The 16768-nt window shown below is 41.1% G+C and overlaps 1 protein-coding gene across 1 annotated transcript; it reads left to right on the top strand.

Moving 5' to 3' along the window:
* Window positions 1-57: 57 nt before the first annotated feature.
* Window positions 58-16761, top strand: LOC134195232 (uncharacterized). Its single transcript, XM_062664237.1, has 22 exons — window positions 58-751; window positions 812-910; window positions 1032-1127; window positions 3076-3177; window positions 3242-3334; window positions 3391-3489; window positions 5880-5981; window positions 6112-6186; window positions 6248-6346; window positions 7413-7514; window positions 7624-7719; window positions 7781-7879; window positions 8945-9046; window positions 9156-9251; window positions 9313-9411; window positions 10473-10574; window positions 10684-10779; window positions 10841-10939; window positions 12762-12824; window positions 12886-13530; window positions 13598-13798; window positions 15432-16761. The coding sequence occupies exons 1-22, from the start codon at window positions 608-610 to the stop codon at window positions 16557-16559; spliced, it is 3837 nt and encodes a 1278-aa protein (XP_062520221.1). The 5' UTR covers window positions 58-607; the 3' UTR covers window positions 16560-16761.
* Window positions 16762-16768: the final 7 nt, after the last annotated feature.

Here is a 16768-nt window from a genome sequence, read left to right on the forward strand (position 1 = left end):
TAAGTCAAGCCTACATACTCTGCACGTGATCGTAAGGCAGCAGTTGTGTGAGCGGGTGGACCCAAAATGTAGCGACGAAAGTTCGTGTAGCGGAGCAGGTCTAGAGGTGAGTGAGACGCGCAACGTTTCTTTCTGCCAACTCGTCTATGTATCCCGGCAGAAGATCTCGTTGAATTTCTCGTTTGTGCGAAAGAGCTTTGCCGACCGCACAAGCACACAAGAAATTACTAAGACTGACAGTTTGATCTTGTATGAGAAGGTTAGGGAAAAGAGATGAGCGCGACACACAATCACGGTTTCTCTTATTTGCTTGTAAACCCGTCTACTGGATTTGTGTGACGTGATGGAGGAGAAACGCGCCAAGACTTTCACGTCTCGACGTGTTTGTGATGTTATCGCGCATTTGCAATATATTGCGGTTGTAGGGTGTATTGTAATAGACAGTAGACGGGTGTGGGGCGTGGTGCGAGGTGATAGATTAGAGCAAATGGATTGTTAGATTGTGATGTGAGTAAAGGGTTGATGTGGTTGTGTACTGATTGGATTGAGAGCACGTGTTGAGTGAATTGTCGTTTGTTAATGAAATTGGAAGGATTTATTGTTATTGATGTGTTACTGTGATGTTAGAATGAGTGAGAGAGACATCACAAGATTGAATAGCCAACTAGTGGTTGCTGTATTGAATAATGAAGGTGACAAGGTTGACAGATTGTTGAGTCTAGGAGCTTCACCGAATGCTTGTAATGAATATGTATGTTAATGATTGAGTGACTCGTTTTATTGTTGTTTACAACAACTCACTCTAATGTAGAGATTGCCTGTACTGGTGGATGCTTGTGATAGACGCTACCATTCTGTATGTAAGCTGCTAGTGAAGAGAGGGGCAGATTTGAACAAAACTGATTCTTCGGTAAGTGTTGAGAGTGAATGAATGAATGAAGAGAATGAGATTTAAATGATGTGATGAGATTTGTGATAGGATGGATATTACAGTAGAGACAAACAATTAAACACAATTATTGTCATTGCAGGGTATGACTGCTGTAATGATGGTAGCATGGAATGGTGATGATGAAATGGTCGACTTCCTTTTATCATCAAATGCTGATGCTGGACAGAAGGATGTGGTGAGTGTATGTGATGCAGTTTGATGTGGTGATGTGTGAGTATGAGAAGTTATGTTTTAAAATGAATGTATTAATAACGTAAACTAGCAGAGTCCTTCAGCATTGCCCATGTAATACAGATGTATGTATATAAAGGTGTAGTGTGTTTGCTTACTTGACCATAACCTGGAAAAGGGGCTCGATGAAACACATGCAGCCAACAGCCGATTAGACTGTTCTTCTAGCTGAGCAGCCTGTTTTTCATCCAGGAAAGATTAGTAAGTATCAAGTTTTTAAGCAAGTTACTAAGTTTCCATATTAAGGTAATGTCCTTGAAAAGGTTGCATTTTCATTTCCTTTCATACAATCATGCACTGCATACGTTTGTATTTTTGTATTTGCTGCAAACTGTCATCTTAGGCAATCATTGTGATGCTTTGATGGAAAGAAGCGGCCTGCACACACTCAAATGGCAATAAGGCAAAAGAGGAGGCAATGAAAGCCATGCAGCTAACAAATGATTGGACTGACACAGTTCTTCTTAAAAGGTTGAACTTGGACTGTGTGCAGAGTCTCTATGCCAATTGAGTTAGTAGTTTTAGCACAGACACGCACACACACACACACACACACACACACACACACACACACACACACACACACACACACACACACAAAATGGACAAATGTCAATCCCTCCATGTCATTCGATGTCGACCTTAAGAGACAGGACTTTCATGTGCTACGTCGAGGCTTAGGGCTAGCGCTACAATCCACCTGGAGCTTTGCCGAGTGCACTGACAATGGTGCAGCTGTTGGACTGGACATCGAGTCCCACAAGTACCCGTCTGCTGCTCGGTGTTGTACAGTAGTCATGTCCACCCCAGTCAATGACCAGGTACTCATTTATACTCCTGAGTCAAGAGAAGCAATTGTGTGTAAGTTTCTTGCTTAATTAAGGAAATTATGCCATAGATTGCGTCACTGACTTGAACCTGCAACCCTGCAAGGTCCTGGATGTTATCATTCTCCAAATGCACTCTCTAACAAATTGAGCTGCGGCAACACACACACACACACACACACACACACACACACACACACACACACACACACACACACACACACACACACACACACACACACACACACACACACAAATAATGCCTTTTTATCATATTGTCATATATAAAACTGTGCTTGTTTTTGTCTAAGCTGAGTTGACCAGCTCTGGAATATCAAAGCCTTTCCATCAGTAATTAGCCAGGTCACCTGACTGCTATAAACAATCTCTTAACTTACCTCAGTATTCATCGTTTATTGGTGAAGTGACAACACGACAACATTAAAGGAACTGTACCAGACCCTCTCCCACCGTCTGGATGTTGAAAAAGGGGAGGGGCTGGCTAAGCGAGACTAACCTGGATGGCCATACAGCTATTACACTTACACTTGCATTGAGACAACACAAACCATCATGTTTGAGATTGGCTCAAAATCAACGTCATTTCCATTCGCATGGCTAACACACACATCTCAACACTAGCCTTGACATTAAGCCTCCCTTTGCTTTCGGTGGTCCGACCGCGCGAGGATAGCAACGAGACTGTATCACGTGATGTTCTCTCCGAAAGCAAAGGAACATCATGTGATACAGTCCCGTTGCTATCCTCGCGCGGTCGGACCACCGAAAACAAAGTGAGGCCTAGTGTCGAGGCTATCTCAACACAGTACAGTACACATAGAAAGGATCTCACCCCAATTATGGTGGCTTAATAATGTGGTTGTGAATGATATTTGATATTGGAAAGTGTTGATTGTGTGTATGGTGGAGCAGGAGATGTAGATGAGTGTTTTACTAGCAGACATGGTGTTGTATTATGAGTAGTGATGGATAGTCTGCTGGTAGTTGTATTGCATTGATTGCTTGTTGGACAACACATTGCTAATATTCATTGTATATGGTCAGAATGGTAGGACTGCAGTTGATTGGGCTATGTATGAAGGTCACATGTCCACAGCTTGTCATTTGGTGTTGGCAACTCAAAGAGTTGAAGATGTTGCAGTTAAGGTGTGTGACAGTCAGTTGTGTTGAGAGAATGAAATGAATGTGTGTGAGTGTGTGGTGTGTGTAGCATCGACTTCCTGTGTTGCATTGGGCATGTAAGAACAAGAGAGATGATGTGATAAAAACAATTGTTAAACTGGGAACAGAAATGAAGGATGACGTGAGAAATAGAATTTGTGTATCATGTCTATGACATTTATTGTATTGTTGATGCAGTCGGGACAAACTTTACTTCACTATGCCGCTCGTTATGACAGTCGTGATGTGGTTGAGTTTCTCTTGGCCAACAAGGCAGATGCTGATGCTTCAGACAAGGTAGGTGTAGTGACAATCAAATATCAAATGTTAGGTAGGTGTAGCAACAATTAAGTTAAGTTGGATAAACTGATCAAGTATTTACTAAACTGTTTTGGCTGCTTAGAAATGAGGTAAAGCAATCTGTTTGTATTACAAAATATGCATATTATTTGCTGTCTTGGGTATTGTGCTATTTACCAACAATTGAGATTTAAATTGTTGTAAAGTCTTAAAATAGATGTATGGAAATGTCCATAAAATGTAAAGTGCATTTCGTGTAAGACTGCTGTGGGGCTGTCGTTCCAGCAGAGGCAGTTATTGTATAATTGTATTGGTCAAGACTATGAATTAGAAGCAACAAAGTTGAAGCACGTATCACTAAATCTTTTCTATTTTCAACACTCAACAAGAAAAGCAGCCACTGTAAGAGCATTGTAAAAGCACACAGTTGTCAGGAACAGATGCAATGTAACTGACTAGCTTGTGTTGGCTGTGAATGTATTGTGCTATTATTGTCAGGCATCAAGTGTGGTCTCAATATAAACGTGAGTGGGTACACAGTGACACAAGCATATGTGAGTATGACATCTACACGTTGCTTTTTGGGTGACACAAGGATGTACATTTTGTGATCTCGAGGCTAGCTGCTCTTTCACATAAGATTTTCTATTTGAAAATTTGATGTTTTCAAGAAGCATGTTTTGTTGAGTAATGGAAAGGGGGTCACTTGTTCGGCTAGGTACTTTTGTTTGGACATTTATAGTAAATGTAGGAATGTGGCTTTTGTGACGTTGATAGAAAGTGGTTAAGACTGGAATAGGCATTTCATTTTTCTCTATCTACCTTTTCTGGAAGACACTTCCAGCTCTACCTGTTTCAATGCTGGAAGAGGGATGTGCCTACACTTGCGCAGCAGGCAGTCTGTAACCTTGGTGGTGTTCCTGTTCTGTAATCTCATATAGGAGATGTTGGCATTTGGATGAGGGCATTCCCCTGAAGAGACCCCAGTATCTATGCACGTCACTGGTAATAAATGACACGCAGCTCTGTGTGTATCGTTCGAGGTCATGAAATGGGCATTTCAGATTCAGTGGAGATCTGCTCTGCGTTCTAGAGAAATTGAAGTCATTATTTATTTATTACATAAAATACTTATAAACCCATCCTGATCTTGTCTGAATTGTTCAATGCTTGCAAGACCAATCTGATAACTACAAGAATTTAACCTCATTTCCTAACTACATGTTTAAAAGACACCAAGATGTTATGCCGTTACTATAAAGTATGACATCATCAGATAACCACGTAACATTATTGCAGCTAGCAAAGTTTTCTAGTTAGAACAGTGACTTATTGCAAGGTACATCTGGTTGTTAATACCGTATTTCCGCGCATTTAGTTGCATGACAGTATAAGCGGAGATTACCAGAAAGTTGCTTGTCAGACTTTGGTAACGATACTGGCATGCTGGTTTAACGCGAGGGAGTGCTGGTAATGGCGAGGGAGCAACTACTAGTACACATGTGTTGTAATTGTACTGCAGACGCTCTGTCATTCGATTCGTTGGTCTAGAGAATGCAGCTTCCCCCAAAGCCCAGCTAGAAAAGAGAAAGTCGAACAGCTAGAAGGTATCTAGAATGGATGTTCGGAATGTGCATAGCAGAAGATCATACACAATCGAAAAAGCTAGCGGTACTACACAAGTATGACGAACTCAGTGTAAACACAACGAAAGTTGCCAGGAAATGTAGAGTGTCTCGTCAGTGCGTACAGTATGAGTTTTGAACAAGCAGAAGAACACACAGGGCTAACATATAAGGAAGAGAGGAAGACGATGAAGAAGAGGAGGATGAAGACAGAGAAAACCAAACATTATATGGTTGATTATATACTGCAGTTAGATGGGAAAGTATATGTCTTAGTGTTTATTTATGTTAGTTCAATCAATATCTAATAACGGATGCAGCATAGATCTATGGGTCCAGTTTACAAGGAGGTTGGTCAAATCACCTCGCTTAAACCGGCATGCAGCTAAATGCTCGGAAATACGATATACTAGAGAAACATTTGAATGTGAGACATCAGTATAGATACGTGTCCAGTGTCACACGATGTTGTTTGCTGTTGTAGTCACTTGTAAATAGGATAGACACTGAACAGTTTGAAGAAGAGCAAATGTAGATGTGTGTGTTTGAGATGTAAGTGTTAGACGTGATTTTTTATTTTTATGAGCTGTAGTAGCATTCCTCATCTTTATATTGTTCCTAAATTCTTGACATGGACGTTTGACACAGCAGGTTTTGTGTAGATCTACGTAGTGATTTCATTTGAGTTAAACAGACTTAGGAACGCTTGTTAAGTCATGTTGTGATATTTCTACTGACTCGTTGTTATTCTTTGTGTGATAGTATGGTGACAAGCCTTTTGATTTTGCCGTCAGTAATGGTCACATGTCAATGGCTGTTCGGTTGTTTTCATTAATGCAGTCAGTTGAACATCTTGTACTTGAGGTGAGTAACAGTTAATTGTTTACAGTTAGAGAGTAATTGTATTGGTTTGTATTGTCTTTATGGAATTGATTTGCTACATTGATTCTCTTTCTTTGATTGTTGGTAATAGGATGTGTGTAAGCTGCTGCAGTGGGCATGTAGCAATGAAGAAATGGATGTTGTAAGGAAGATTGCAGAGAAGTTTTTTCACGCAGTGGAGGAGGAGGTGAGAGTTTTCACAATACTGTTGATTATGTGTGAAAGATGTTTTTGTGTTGTGCATGCAGTCTGGTCGCACTTTACTTCACGTTGCTGCTCAACTTGGTCATCGTGATGCAGTCAACTATCTGTTGGAGAAGAAGGCAGATGCAGATGCTAAAGATAAGGTAAACAATATTATGAACATTTAATGTTTACTTTAACTTAACAGATGTGTGTTATTGAAATATTACATTGTATACCAATTGTGATGAACCTCCATTTTCAGTAATTTTAAAATCAACTTTCTAGTACATTATTCTTACATGTTTTGGTGCATTCCAGTATAGCTGAGGTGTACCAGTAGGTTGACCTTGTTTGCAAACTAAACCAATGTAGCATGCTGAGATTGTATTTTACAGTCTGCACATGCTCAGCGACTGTTTGCGTGCCTAAGTCAACATCTGGCGTACTGAGATTGTTCAAACTTTCAGGTATCACTAAATTGACCGTATTTAGTATCTTGCATATGTGGTAGGTGTGTGCACTCAAATTTCTTATTTTGTGATGCCGATGCATGATTTCAAGCAAAGTTCTTGAATTACAGCTATGGAAGCGAGAATATCTGACAGAGCAATTTCAGCACACTTGCATGGCACACTGAGACTGCAAGTTCTAATTTGCACACGTGTGAACAATCTGAGCACTGTTACAATCTGAGCACGGGACCAGCATGCAGTACAGCGAGGTATACGAGGATAATGAGGATGCAAGAACACTTGTGTGCTTCTGTAATCTAAAGGAGAGCTGTCTGCTTCTCTGCCTGTCGGTATACCCCCTGGTAATCTCCGGCTTAAATCGGCATGCAGTTAAATGCTCAGAAATACGATATACTAGAGAAACATTCGAATGTGAGACTTCAGTACAGATACGTGTCCAGTGTCACACGATGTTGTTTGCTGTTGTAGTCACTTGTAAATAGGATAGACACTGAACAGTTTGAGGAAGAGCAAATGTAGATGTGTGTGTTTGAGATGTAAGTGGTAGACGTGTTTTTCTATTTTTATGAGCTGTGGTAGCATTCCTCATCTTTATATTGTTTCTATATTCTTGACATGGACGTTTGACACAGCAGGTTTTGTGTAGATCTACGTAGTGATTTCATTTGAGTTAAACAGACTTAGGAACACTTGTTAATTAAGTCATGTTGTGAGTGATATTTCTACTGAGTAGTTGTTATTTTTTGTGTGATAGTATGGTGTCAAGCCTTTTGATTTTGCCTTCAATAATGGTCACATGTCAATTGCTGGTCATTTGTTTTCATTAATGCAGTCAGTTGAACATCTTGTACTTGAGGTGAGTAACAGTTAATTGTTTACAGTTAGAGAGTAATTGTATTGGTTTGTATTGTCTTTATGGAATTGATTTGCTACATTGATTCTCTTTCTTTGATTGTTGGTAATAGGATGTGTGTAAGCTGCTGCAGTGGGCATGTAGGAATAGAAAAATGGATGTTGTAAGGAAGATTGCAGAGAAGTTTTTTCACGCAGTGGAGGAGGAGGTGAGAGTCTTCACAATACTGTTGATTATGTGTGAAAGATGTTTTTGTGTTGTGCATGCAGTCTGGTCGCACTTTACTTCACGTTGCTGCTCAACTTGGTCATCGTGATGCAGTCAACTATCTGTTGGAGAAGAAGGCAGATGCAGATGCTAAAGATAAGGTAAACAATATTATGAACATTTAATGTTTACTTTAACTTAACAGATGTGTGTTATTGAAATATTACATTGTATACCAATTGTGATGAACCTCCATTTTCAGTAATTTTAAAATCAACTTTCTAGTACATTATTCTTACATGTTTTGGTGCATTCCAGTATAGCTGAGGTGTATCAGTAGGTTGACCTTGTTTGCAAACTAAACCAATGTAGCATGCTGAGATTGTATTTTACAGTCTGCACATGCTCAGCGACTGTTTGCGTGCCTAAGTCAACATCTGGCGTACTGAGATTGCTCAAACTTTCAGGTATCACTAAATTGACCGTATTTAGTATCTTGCATATGTGGTAGGTGTGTGCACTCAAATTTCTTATTTGTGATGCCGATGCATGATTTCAAGCAAAGTTCTTGAATTACAGCTATGGAAGCGAGAATATCTGACAGAGCAATTTCAGCACACTTGCATGGCACACTGAGACTGCAAGTTCTAATTTGCACACGCGTGAACAATCTGAGCACTGTTACAATCTGAGCACGGAACCAGCATGCAGTACAGCGAGGTATACGAGGATAATGAGGATGCAAGAACACTTGTGTGCTTCTGTAATCTAAAGGAGAGCTGTCTGCTTCTCTGCCTGTCGGTATATCCCCTGGTAATCTTTGGCTTAAATCGGCATGCAGTTAAATGCTCAGAAATACGATATACTAGAGAAACATTTGAATGTGAGACTTTAGTACAGATACGTGTCCAGTGTCACACAATGTTGTTTGCTGTTGTAGTCACTTGTAAATAGGATAGACACTGAACAGTTTGAGGAAGAGCAAATGTAGATGTGTGTGTTTGAGATGTAAGTGTTAGACGTGTTTTTCTATTTTTATGAGCTGTGGTAGCATTCCTCATCTTTATATTGTTTCTATATTCTTGACATGGACGTTTGACACAGCAGGTTTTGTGTAGATCTACGTAGTGATTTCATTTGAGTTAAACAGACTTAGGAACACTTGTTAATTAAGTCATGTTGTGAGTGATATTTCTACTGAGTAGTTGTTATTTTTTGTGTGATAGTATGGTGTCAAGCCTTTTGATTTTGCCTTCAATAATGGTCACATGTCAATTGCTGGTCATTTGTTTTCATTAATGCAGTCAGTTGAACATCTTGTACTTGAGGTGAGTAACAGTTAATTGTTTACAGTTAGAGAGTAATTGTATTGGTTTGTATTGTCTTTATGGAATTGATTTGCTACATTGATTCTCTTTCTTTGATTGTTGGTAATAGGATGTGTGTAAGCTGCTGCAGTGGGCATGTAGGAATGAAGAAATGGATGTTGCAAGGAAGATTGCAGAGAAGTTTTTTCACGCAGTGGAGGAGGAGGTGAGAGTCTTCACAATACTGTTGATTATGTGTGAAAGATGTTTTTGTGTTGTGCATGCAGTCTGGTCGCACTTTACTTCACGTTGCTGCTCAACTTGGTCATCGTGATGCAGTCAACTATCTGTTGGAGAAGAAGGCAGATGCAGATGCTAAAGATAAGGTAAACAATGTTATGAACACTTAATGTTTACTTTAACTTAACAGATGTGTGTTATTGAAATATTACATTGTATACCAATTGTGATGAACCTCCATTTTCAGTAATTTTAAAATCAACTTTCTAGTACATTATTCTTACATGTTTTGGTGCATTCCAGTATAGCTGAGGTGTACCAGTAGGTTGACCTTGTTTGCAAACTAAACCAATGTAGCATGCTGAGATTGTATTTTACAGTCTGCACATGCTCAGCGACTGTTTGCATGCCTAAGTCAACATCTGGCGTACTGAGATTGTTCAAACCTTCAGGTATCACTAAATTGAACGTATTTAGTATCTTGCATATGTGGTAGGTGTGTGCACTCAAATTTCTTATTTGTGATGCCGATGCATGATTTCAAGCAAAGTTCTTGAATTACAGCTATGGAAGCGAGAATATCTGACAGAGCAATTTCAGCACACTTGCATGGCACACTGAGACTGCAAGTTCTAATTTGCACACGTGTGAACAATCTGAGCACTGTTACAATCTGAGCACGGGACCAGCATGCAGTACAGCGAGGTATACGAGGATAATGAGGATGCAAGAACACTTGTGTGCTTCTGTAATCTAAAGGAGAGCTGTCTGCTTCTCTGCCTGTCGGTATACCCCCTGGTAATCTCCGGCTTAAATCGGCATGCAGTTAAATGCTCAGAAATACGATATACTAGAGAAACATTTGAATGTGAGACTTCAGTACAGATACGTGTCCAGTGTCACACGATGTTGTTTGCTGTTGTAGTCACGTGTAAATAGGATAGACACTGAACAGTTTGAGGAAGAGCAAATGTAGATGTGTGTGTTTGAGATGTAAGTGTTAGACGTGATTTTCTATTTTTATGAGCTGTGGTAGCATTCCTCATCTTTATATTGTTCCTAAAGTCTTGACATGGACGTTTGACACAGCAGGTTTTGTGTAGATCTACGTAGTGATTTCATTTGAGTTAAACAGACTTAGGGACGCTTGTTAATTAAGTCATGTTGTGATATTTCTACTGACTAGTTGTTATTTTTTGTGTGATAGAATGGTGACAATCCTTTTGATTTTGCCTTCAATAATGGTCACATGTCAATTGCTGGTCATTTGTTTTCATTAATGCAGTCAGTTGAACATCTTGTAGTTGAGGTGAGTAACAGTTAATTGTTTACAGTTAGAGAGTAATTGTATTGGTTTGTATTGTCTTTATGGAATTGATTTGCTACATTGATTCTCTTTTTTTGATTGTTGATAATAGGATGTGTGTAAGCTGCTGCAGTGGGCATGTAGGAATAGAAAAATGGATGTTGTAAGGAAGATTGCAGAGAAGTTTTTTCACGCAGTGGAGGAGGAGGTGAGAGTCTTCACAATACTGTTGATTATGTGTGAAAGATGTTTTTGTGTTGTGCATGCAGTCTGGTCGCACTTTACTTCACGTTGCTGCTCAACTTGGTCATCGTGATGCAGTCAACTATCTGTTGGAGAAGAAGGCAGATGCAGATGCTAAAGATAAGGTAAACAATATTATGAACATTTAATGTTTACTTTAACTTAACAGATGTGTGTTATTGAAATATTACATTGTATACCAATTGTGATGAACCTCCATTTTCAGTAATTTTAAAATCAACTTTCTAGTACATTATTCTTACATGTTTTGGTGCATTCCAGTATAGCTGAGGTGTACCAGTAGGTTGACCTTGTTTGCAAACTAAACCAATGTAGCATGCTGAGATTGTATTTTACAGTCTGCACATGCTCAGCGACTGTTTGCGTGCCTAAGTCAACATCTGGCGTACTGAGATTGTTCAAACTTTCAGGTATCACTAAATTGACCGTATTTAGTATCTTGCATATGTGGTAGGTGTGTGCACTCAAATTTCTTATTTTGTGATGCCGATGCATGATTTCAAGCAAAGTTCTTGAATTACAGCTATGGAAGCGAGAATATCTGACAGAGCAATTTCAGCACACTTGCATGGCACACTGAGACTGCAAGTTCTAATTTGCACACGCGTAAACAATCTGAGCACTGTTACAATCTGAGCACGGGACCAGCATGCAGTACAGCGAGGTATACGAGGATAATGAGGATGCAAGAACACTTGTGTGCTTCTGTAATCTAAAGGAGAGCTGTCTGCGTGTCTGCCTGTCGAACTGTATGTGCAACTACTCGTATCTCCATCGCCCCGCGTCAGACCTCTGCTGAATTCGGCTCATGCATGCCGAAACGACAGGTAGAAGTGCCTGTCGTTGTCTTCTGGACTTTTGACTGCCAGTTGAGTTAGTAGTTTTAGCACTTTCAGGGTTTAACACACACGCATGCACACACGCACACACACACACACACACACACACACACACACACACACACACACACACACAGCAATGGCAAATGGAGAAGGAGCTGCCGTTAAACTGTAATGCCTTTCTGTACACTAAGTAGGAGCTATGGGCCGCGCTAAGCAATCTCCTGGAGCCTGGCCAGGTGCACACACACACACACACACACACACACACACACACACACACACACACACACACACACACACACGTGTGAATATCTCGAACGGTGTGTCAGATCTCCACCGAATTTAAACTGCCCGTTCCTGACCTCAGACGGTACCCACAGAGAGTGCCGTTTATTGTTGGCGACGTCGAAGAAGGAAAGATATGTTTAGTATATCCAGGTCTGGCTCAGGTCAGGTACAACGTGTATACACATGGTGTGCTGGAATACGATTCGTGCATGCTTATGTGGTACAAAATGGCGTGGAGCAAGATGGAGACTCTGTCTTATTTGCCTTATCCAATTGTGGAGTGATCAAGATGAGCAAAACAAATATCTTGAACTCCATTGCTGCAACAATCGCCTGGTGATAGACCTACGTATTCTATGAATAGTATGACGTCTCGTATATGTTCTATGCATTTCTCCATATGACTGTTGTAAAGGCATAGAGAGAAAACGAGCAGCTTGGCTTCTGTCCATTGCAAACGTGAGCTATGATGATCTCGAGTAACTAAGGCACGTTAATGACACGCATTGGTTCACTTCTACACACCCATTAAGATTATTGGCTCGTGTCTACAGTGTGTTGTGTGGAATGCTGAGCTGGAACGGCTCGGCTCGGATTGGCTCAGTATGCGTGCTTGTGTAAACGGAGCATCAGTACATATTGTCTAGGTTAGATTACCATGGCTATTTGCCAACCTGTTTGTTCGAAAACTTTGTGCTAAATGTGGAGTTTACTGTAGTTGTGGCAGCATTCTCCATCATTGTATACAAACTTTAGGTATAAATTGTTACATCTGATATGTGTGTTTCATGTTTAGGATGGTAAGAGACCATACCAACTGGCTGATGGTGCACTGAGAAGACGACTAAGGAAAGCAATAGTGAGACGTTTATGTAGTGAGATATGGTGGTATGTGTAGAATGGATGGGTTGTATTGTCAGGATGAACAGAAGTATGCTGTTCTGTTTGCTGAGGGCACAGTGAGACCAGAAATCATCAAGTTGTGTTTCATCGGTTCAGAAGGAGCAGGAAAGACGACACTGATGGAGGCTCTCAAACGAGGATGGTTGAAACGAATTTTCACAAACGAGAATCAAGCAGACGACCCGTATTGTGAAGAGGAACGCACGATCGGTATCAACGTGGTGACAGCCAATATTCCAAGAGTGGGTCTTGTTTCACTGTGGGACCACGCAGGTCAAAAGCAGTTCCACAAAACCCACGGCCTCTTCTTCTCTCCATCCAACTCGTTGTTCATCTTGCTAGTGAGTCTAGTGAGAGGAAAGGAGAGACGCAGGTGCAGTGATGAGGAGTTGCGAGATGAGCTTCAGTACTGGCTCTCATTTCTCAGATCCAGTTTGGATGGAGAGTTTATACCCACAGTGTTGATAATGGCCAGTCGAGGAGATTATTATCGTGATAGTCAGCGTGTGTTGCAGCACGTGGTCGACTACATTCGTGAGCTGTTCAAAGGCAAGATCAACATCATTCAAGAATGTTTGGTTATCGACTGCAGGAGTAGTTCATCTCCTGAAATGAGAGAACTGAAGAGAGTGTTGCGTGGTGTGAAGCAGCAGCTACAGCAAGTGATCATAAGACTAATTTTATTAGACTTCATAAATTTGCTTTCTAATTCAGATATTTATGTTACAGTCTGCTCCTCTGTATCCTCGTCTCTGTCAGCCAGTCATGTCCAAGTTGCTTCCTTCTCTTCGTAAGAAACAAGAAGATCCATTCATGGAGACGGCAACACTCATGGAGAAGATCGAGCAGGAAGCATGTCCAGGACAAGAGAAGAAGGTTGTAGAGAAGGTTGTAGAGAAGGTAGTTGGTTTTCTGGATGAATCAGGAGAGGTGAGACGACTAGCAGCCGTTTAGTCCCTGCGTATGTGCATGCATGCACGTGTGTGTGTGTGTGTGTGTGTGTGTGTGTGTGTGTGTGTGTGTGTGTGTGTGTGTGTGTGTAGGCAGAAGTGGAAGAACGTCTGTGCTAGCAAAATTTACTCAATCGTCACTTCAAGAGTAAAATTAGAAAATGCCCAAAGTAGTCAGAAGGCTCGTGATAGAGCCGATCCCAGCAGATGTCATGACCAACAGCCTCTGCTGTGCACTACCTGCAAGCGACTGTTTAAGTCACAACAGGGAAGAAAGACACAATTGCAACAGAGGACAAAATCGCCTAAATCCCCGGGAAGGAGCAAAGGCCGGAATCAAGTGCGACAGATGCGGTCGTTTATTCACATGAGAAAGTGACAAGAAAAGACATAAATGTTATCAATGTATTTTAGATTTGTGACGTATTTACTAGATAGTGACTTCCTTTCTTACACTTTATATGTTTCACCATCATCCATGTGGATGGGCAGTTGAAGGTGGAAGGTGTTTGTGTGTGTGCGTGTGTGTGTGTGTGTGTGTGTGTGTGTGTGTGTGTGTGTGTGTGTGTGAGTGTGTGTGTGTGTGTGAGTGTGTGTGTGTGTGTGTGTGTGTGTGTGTGTGTGTGTGTGTGTGTGTGTGTGTGTGTGTGGATGTAGCATAGCAGCCTTCTAAATGTGTCGGCGCTGAGGTATTTGACCCTCTTTGGCTTACCATCTGGCGTCTGCGATACCTTCAAATGCCATCATCACGATAAACCATCTCAGGTCGACAGGAGTGCCGCACCCATCACTTGGGAGTGAGCCTACGTCAACATGTTGTTTTTTGGAGAACAACTGTCGTGCTACTCCCACATTATAAAGTTCTCTGATCGCTTGTAAGGTTGAAGTACTCATTTTCATAATCTTACGTCTATTTCTGTTCATTGCCAATGGAAGAGGAGGCCATGTGCATGGAGTACAATAGCGGTAATGACTGAGCGGCATGAATGAAAGAAGTTGGTCTTCAGGGTGGAAAGTAGAACGATGGTCTATGGTTTGTGCGAGTGATCTGTATGCTGGGTAGCCTCGAAGTTCCAGACCGTTGCTCAAAAGAAATTGGGCAACGGTCTGGAACTTTGAGGCTGCTGCCGGGTTAGCAAGATGCAGCAGTTTGACTTCTTGCTGTATAGAGAATTGAAAGATTCAGGACGCTGTACATTAGATTACCTGTTTTCAAACTGGTAGATAGAGATTTGTGATTTTTCCTGCTGTTTATGCCATCATCTTTTGAGATGGGATGGTTTTTGGTTTTTCTGTTGTGTGTGTGTGTGTGTGTGTGTGTGTGTGTGTGTGTGTGTGTGTGTGTGTGTGTGTGTGTGTGTGTGTGTGTGCATGCCTGTGTGTGTGTGTGCATGCCTGTGTGTGCCATACGTGCGTGGGTGGGTAGGTGGTGGGTGCGTGAGTGTGGGTGTACGTACGTACGTGTGTGTGTGTGTGTTTGTCTGTCTGTTTGTCTGTCTGTTTGTTTGTCTGTCTGTTTGTCTGTCTGTCTATTTCTATCTGTTTGTTTGTGTTTGCTTGTTATTTTTGTTGTGTGCATGTGGATGGGTGTTACTGTTGTGATTTGTTTTTAGATTGCTGTTGTTGGTGATGTGGCTGCTCTCAATCCTGCTTGTCTACATCAATATGCCATCGGTCCTATTGTTGCTTCCAAGGATTTCAAGTGGCATGTCAAGTCAGAGAGAAATGATGGCACAGTAACAAAAGAAGAAGCAAAAACGGCAATCGATCATTACTTGAGAGATCACAAGATTGCTGTTCAACTCAACACAGATAAAGTTCTCGCTATCAACAAATCTCTTGGTATCTGCTTCAAAGTGGAAGGCAGAGACGACACGTACATGTTTCCAGCTCTCTTGCCTCGTAAGGATCTGTCTGTCATGTGGGAGAAAGATGAGAGTAAGAAAGTGTACGTCGGTCGACGTCAAGTGTGCAGCAGTCAAACGACCATCTTCAGTCCATCTACATTCTGCATGTTTCAATCTACAGTTTGCATTACTTTGGATCAAAAGGCAAGGCTGTGGAGGGACGGACTGATCTTATCACAAGGCAGTACAATTCATAATCTCATTGAGTGTTTGGTGGCCATGATAGATCCTGTTCGTTCTGTCGACTTTGTGTGTCGTGGAGGCAAGCAAACAGAAGCAGAATGTGTTTCACTGCTGTACACTGTCATGTCTCTTTGGAGAGATATGTTAGACAGCTACAGTCCGTGCACTGAATATCAGACTGAATATCTGAGCAGAAAGCATTTAGAGGAACACAAAGAACTGAAACAAGTCGCTACCTACTCTCAGAAGGAGATCGACGAAGCAAAAGCAAAGGAAGAAGGCGCACATGCTGCTGTCAAACAAGTAGTTGGTGATGAGCTGATCGTAGAAAGTCTTGGCGACCTGCTGGTTGTTAAACCCATCAGTCAATCAGCTCCAGTTTCATCCAGTGCAGTTTTCAATGCTGTTATTGGGTGTGGTTCATGTCAATGGTATTCATTTGGACTAAAACTAGACTTTAATCATGATCAGATTGAAGCTTTGTGTCATGACAAAGTGACTCCTGCTGATAAATTGTCTGCAATCATCCAAGTAAAGACCAAACAAGTTGGTTATGTGAAGAAGACGGATGATCTGCTGTTAGAGGCATGTAGACATTTACCAGATCCGATTGATGGTGCAGTGAAGGAGAAGCTTGGAATTTATCATTAGTCACGTGACTGTAGAAACTAAGCTTGATATATCTATAGACAGAATTTATTAGCAAAATTACTGTTTTCAAGTGTCACATTCTGTTTAAAATAGCAGCATATTTGGGCATGTAATACCTAGTAATGATGGGACTAGCTAATGCACATGTACTTAAGGATTATTGGCACCCTTAAAACTGAAAACATTAAATTCAAGAAACATTGCCCAAT

Source organism: Corticium candelabrum, chromosome 1, assembly GCF_963422355.1.
Source record: "Corticium candelabrum chromosome 1, ooCorCand1.1, whole genome shotgun sequence".
In the NCBI taxonomy this organism is placed as follows: domain Eukaryota; kingdom Metazoa; phylum Porifera; class Homoscleromorpha; order Homosclerophorida; family Plakinidae; genus Corticium; species Corticium candelabrum.

Excerpts from the sequence above, each read along its gene's own strand:
- LOC134195232 (XM_062664237.1), top strand. The coding sequence starts at position 608 with ATGTGTTACTGTGATGTTAGAATGAGTGAGAGAGACATCACAAGATTG. Across the intron at positions 6,347-7,412 it reads ATGCAGATGCTAAAGATAAG|TATGGTGTCAAGCCTTTTGA; the intron begins GTAAACAATATT and ends TTTGTGTGATAG. Across the intron at positions 7,515-7,623 it reads TTGAACATCTTGTACTTGAG|GATGTGTGTAAGCTGCTGCA; the intron begins GTGAGTAACAGT and ends TGTTGGTAATAG.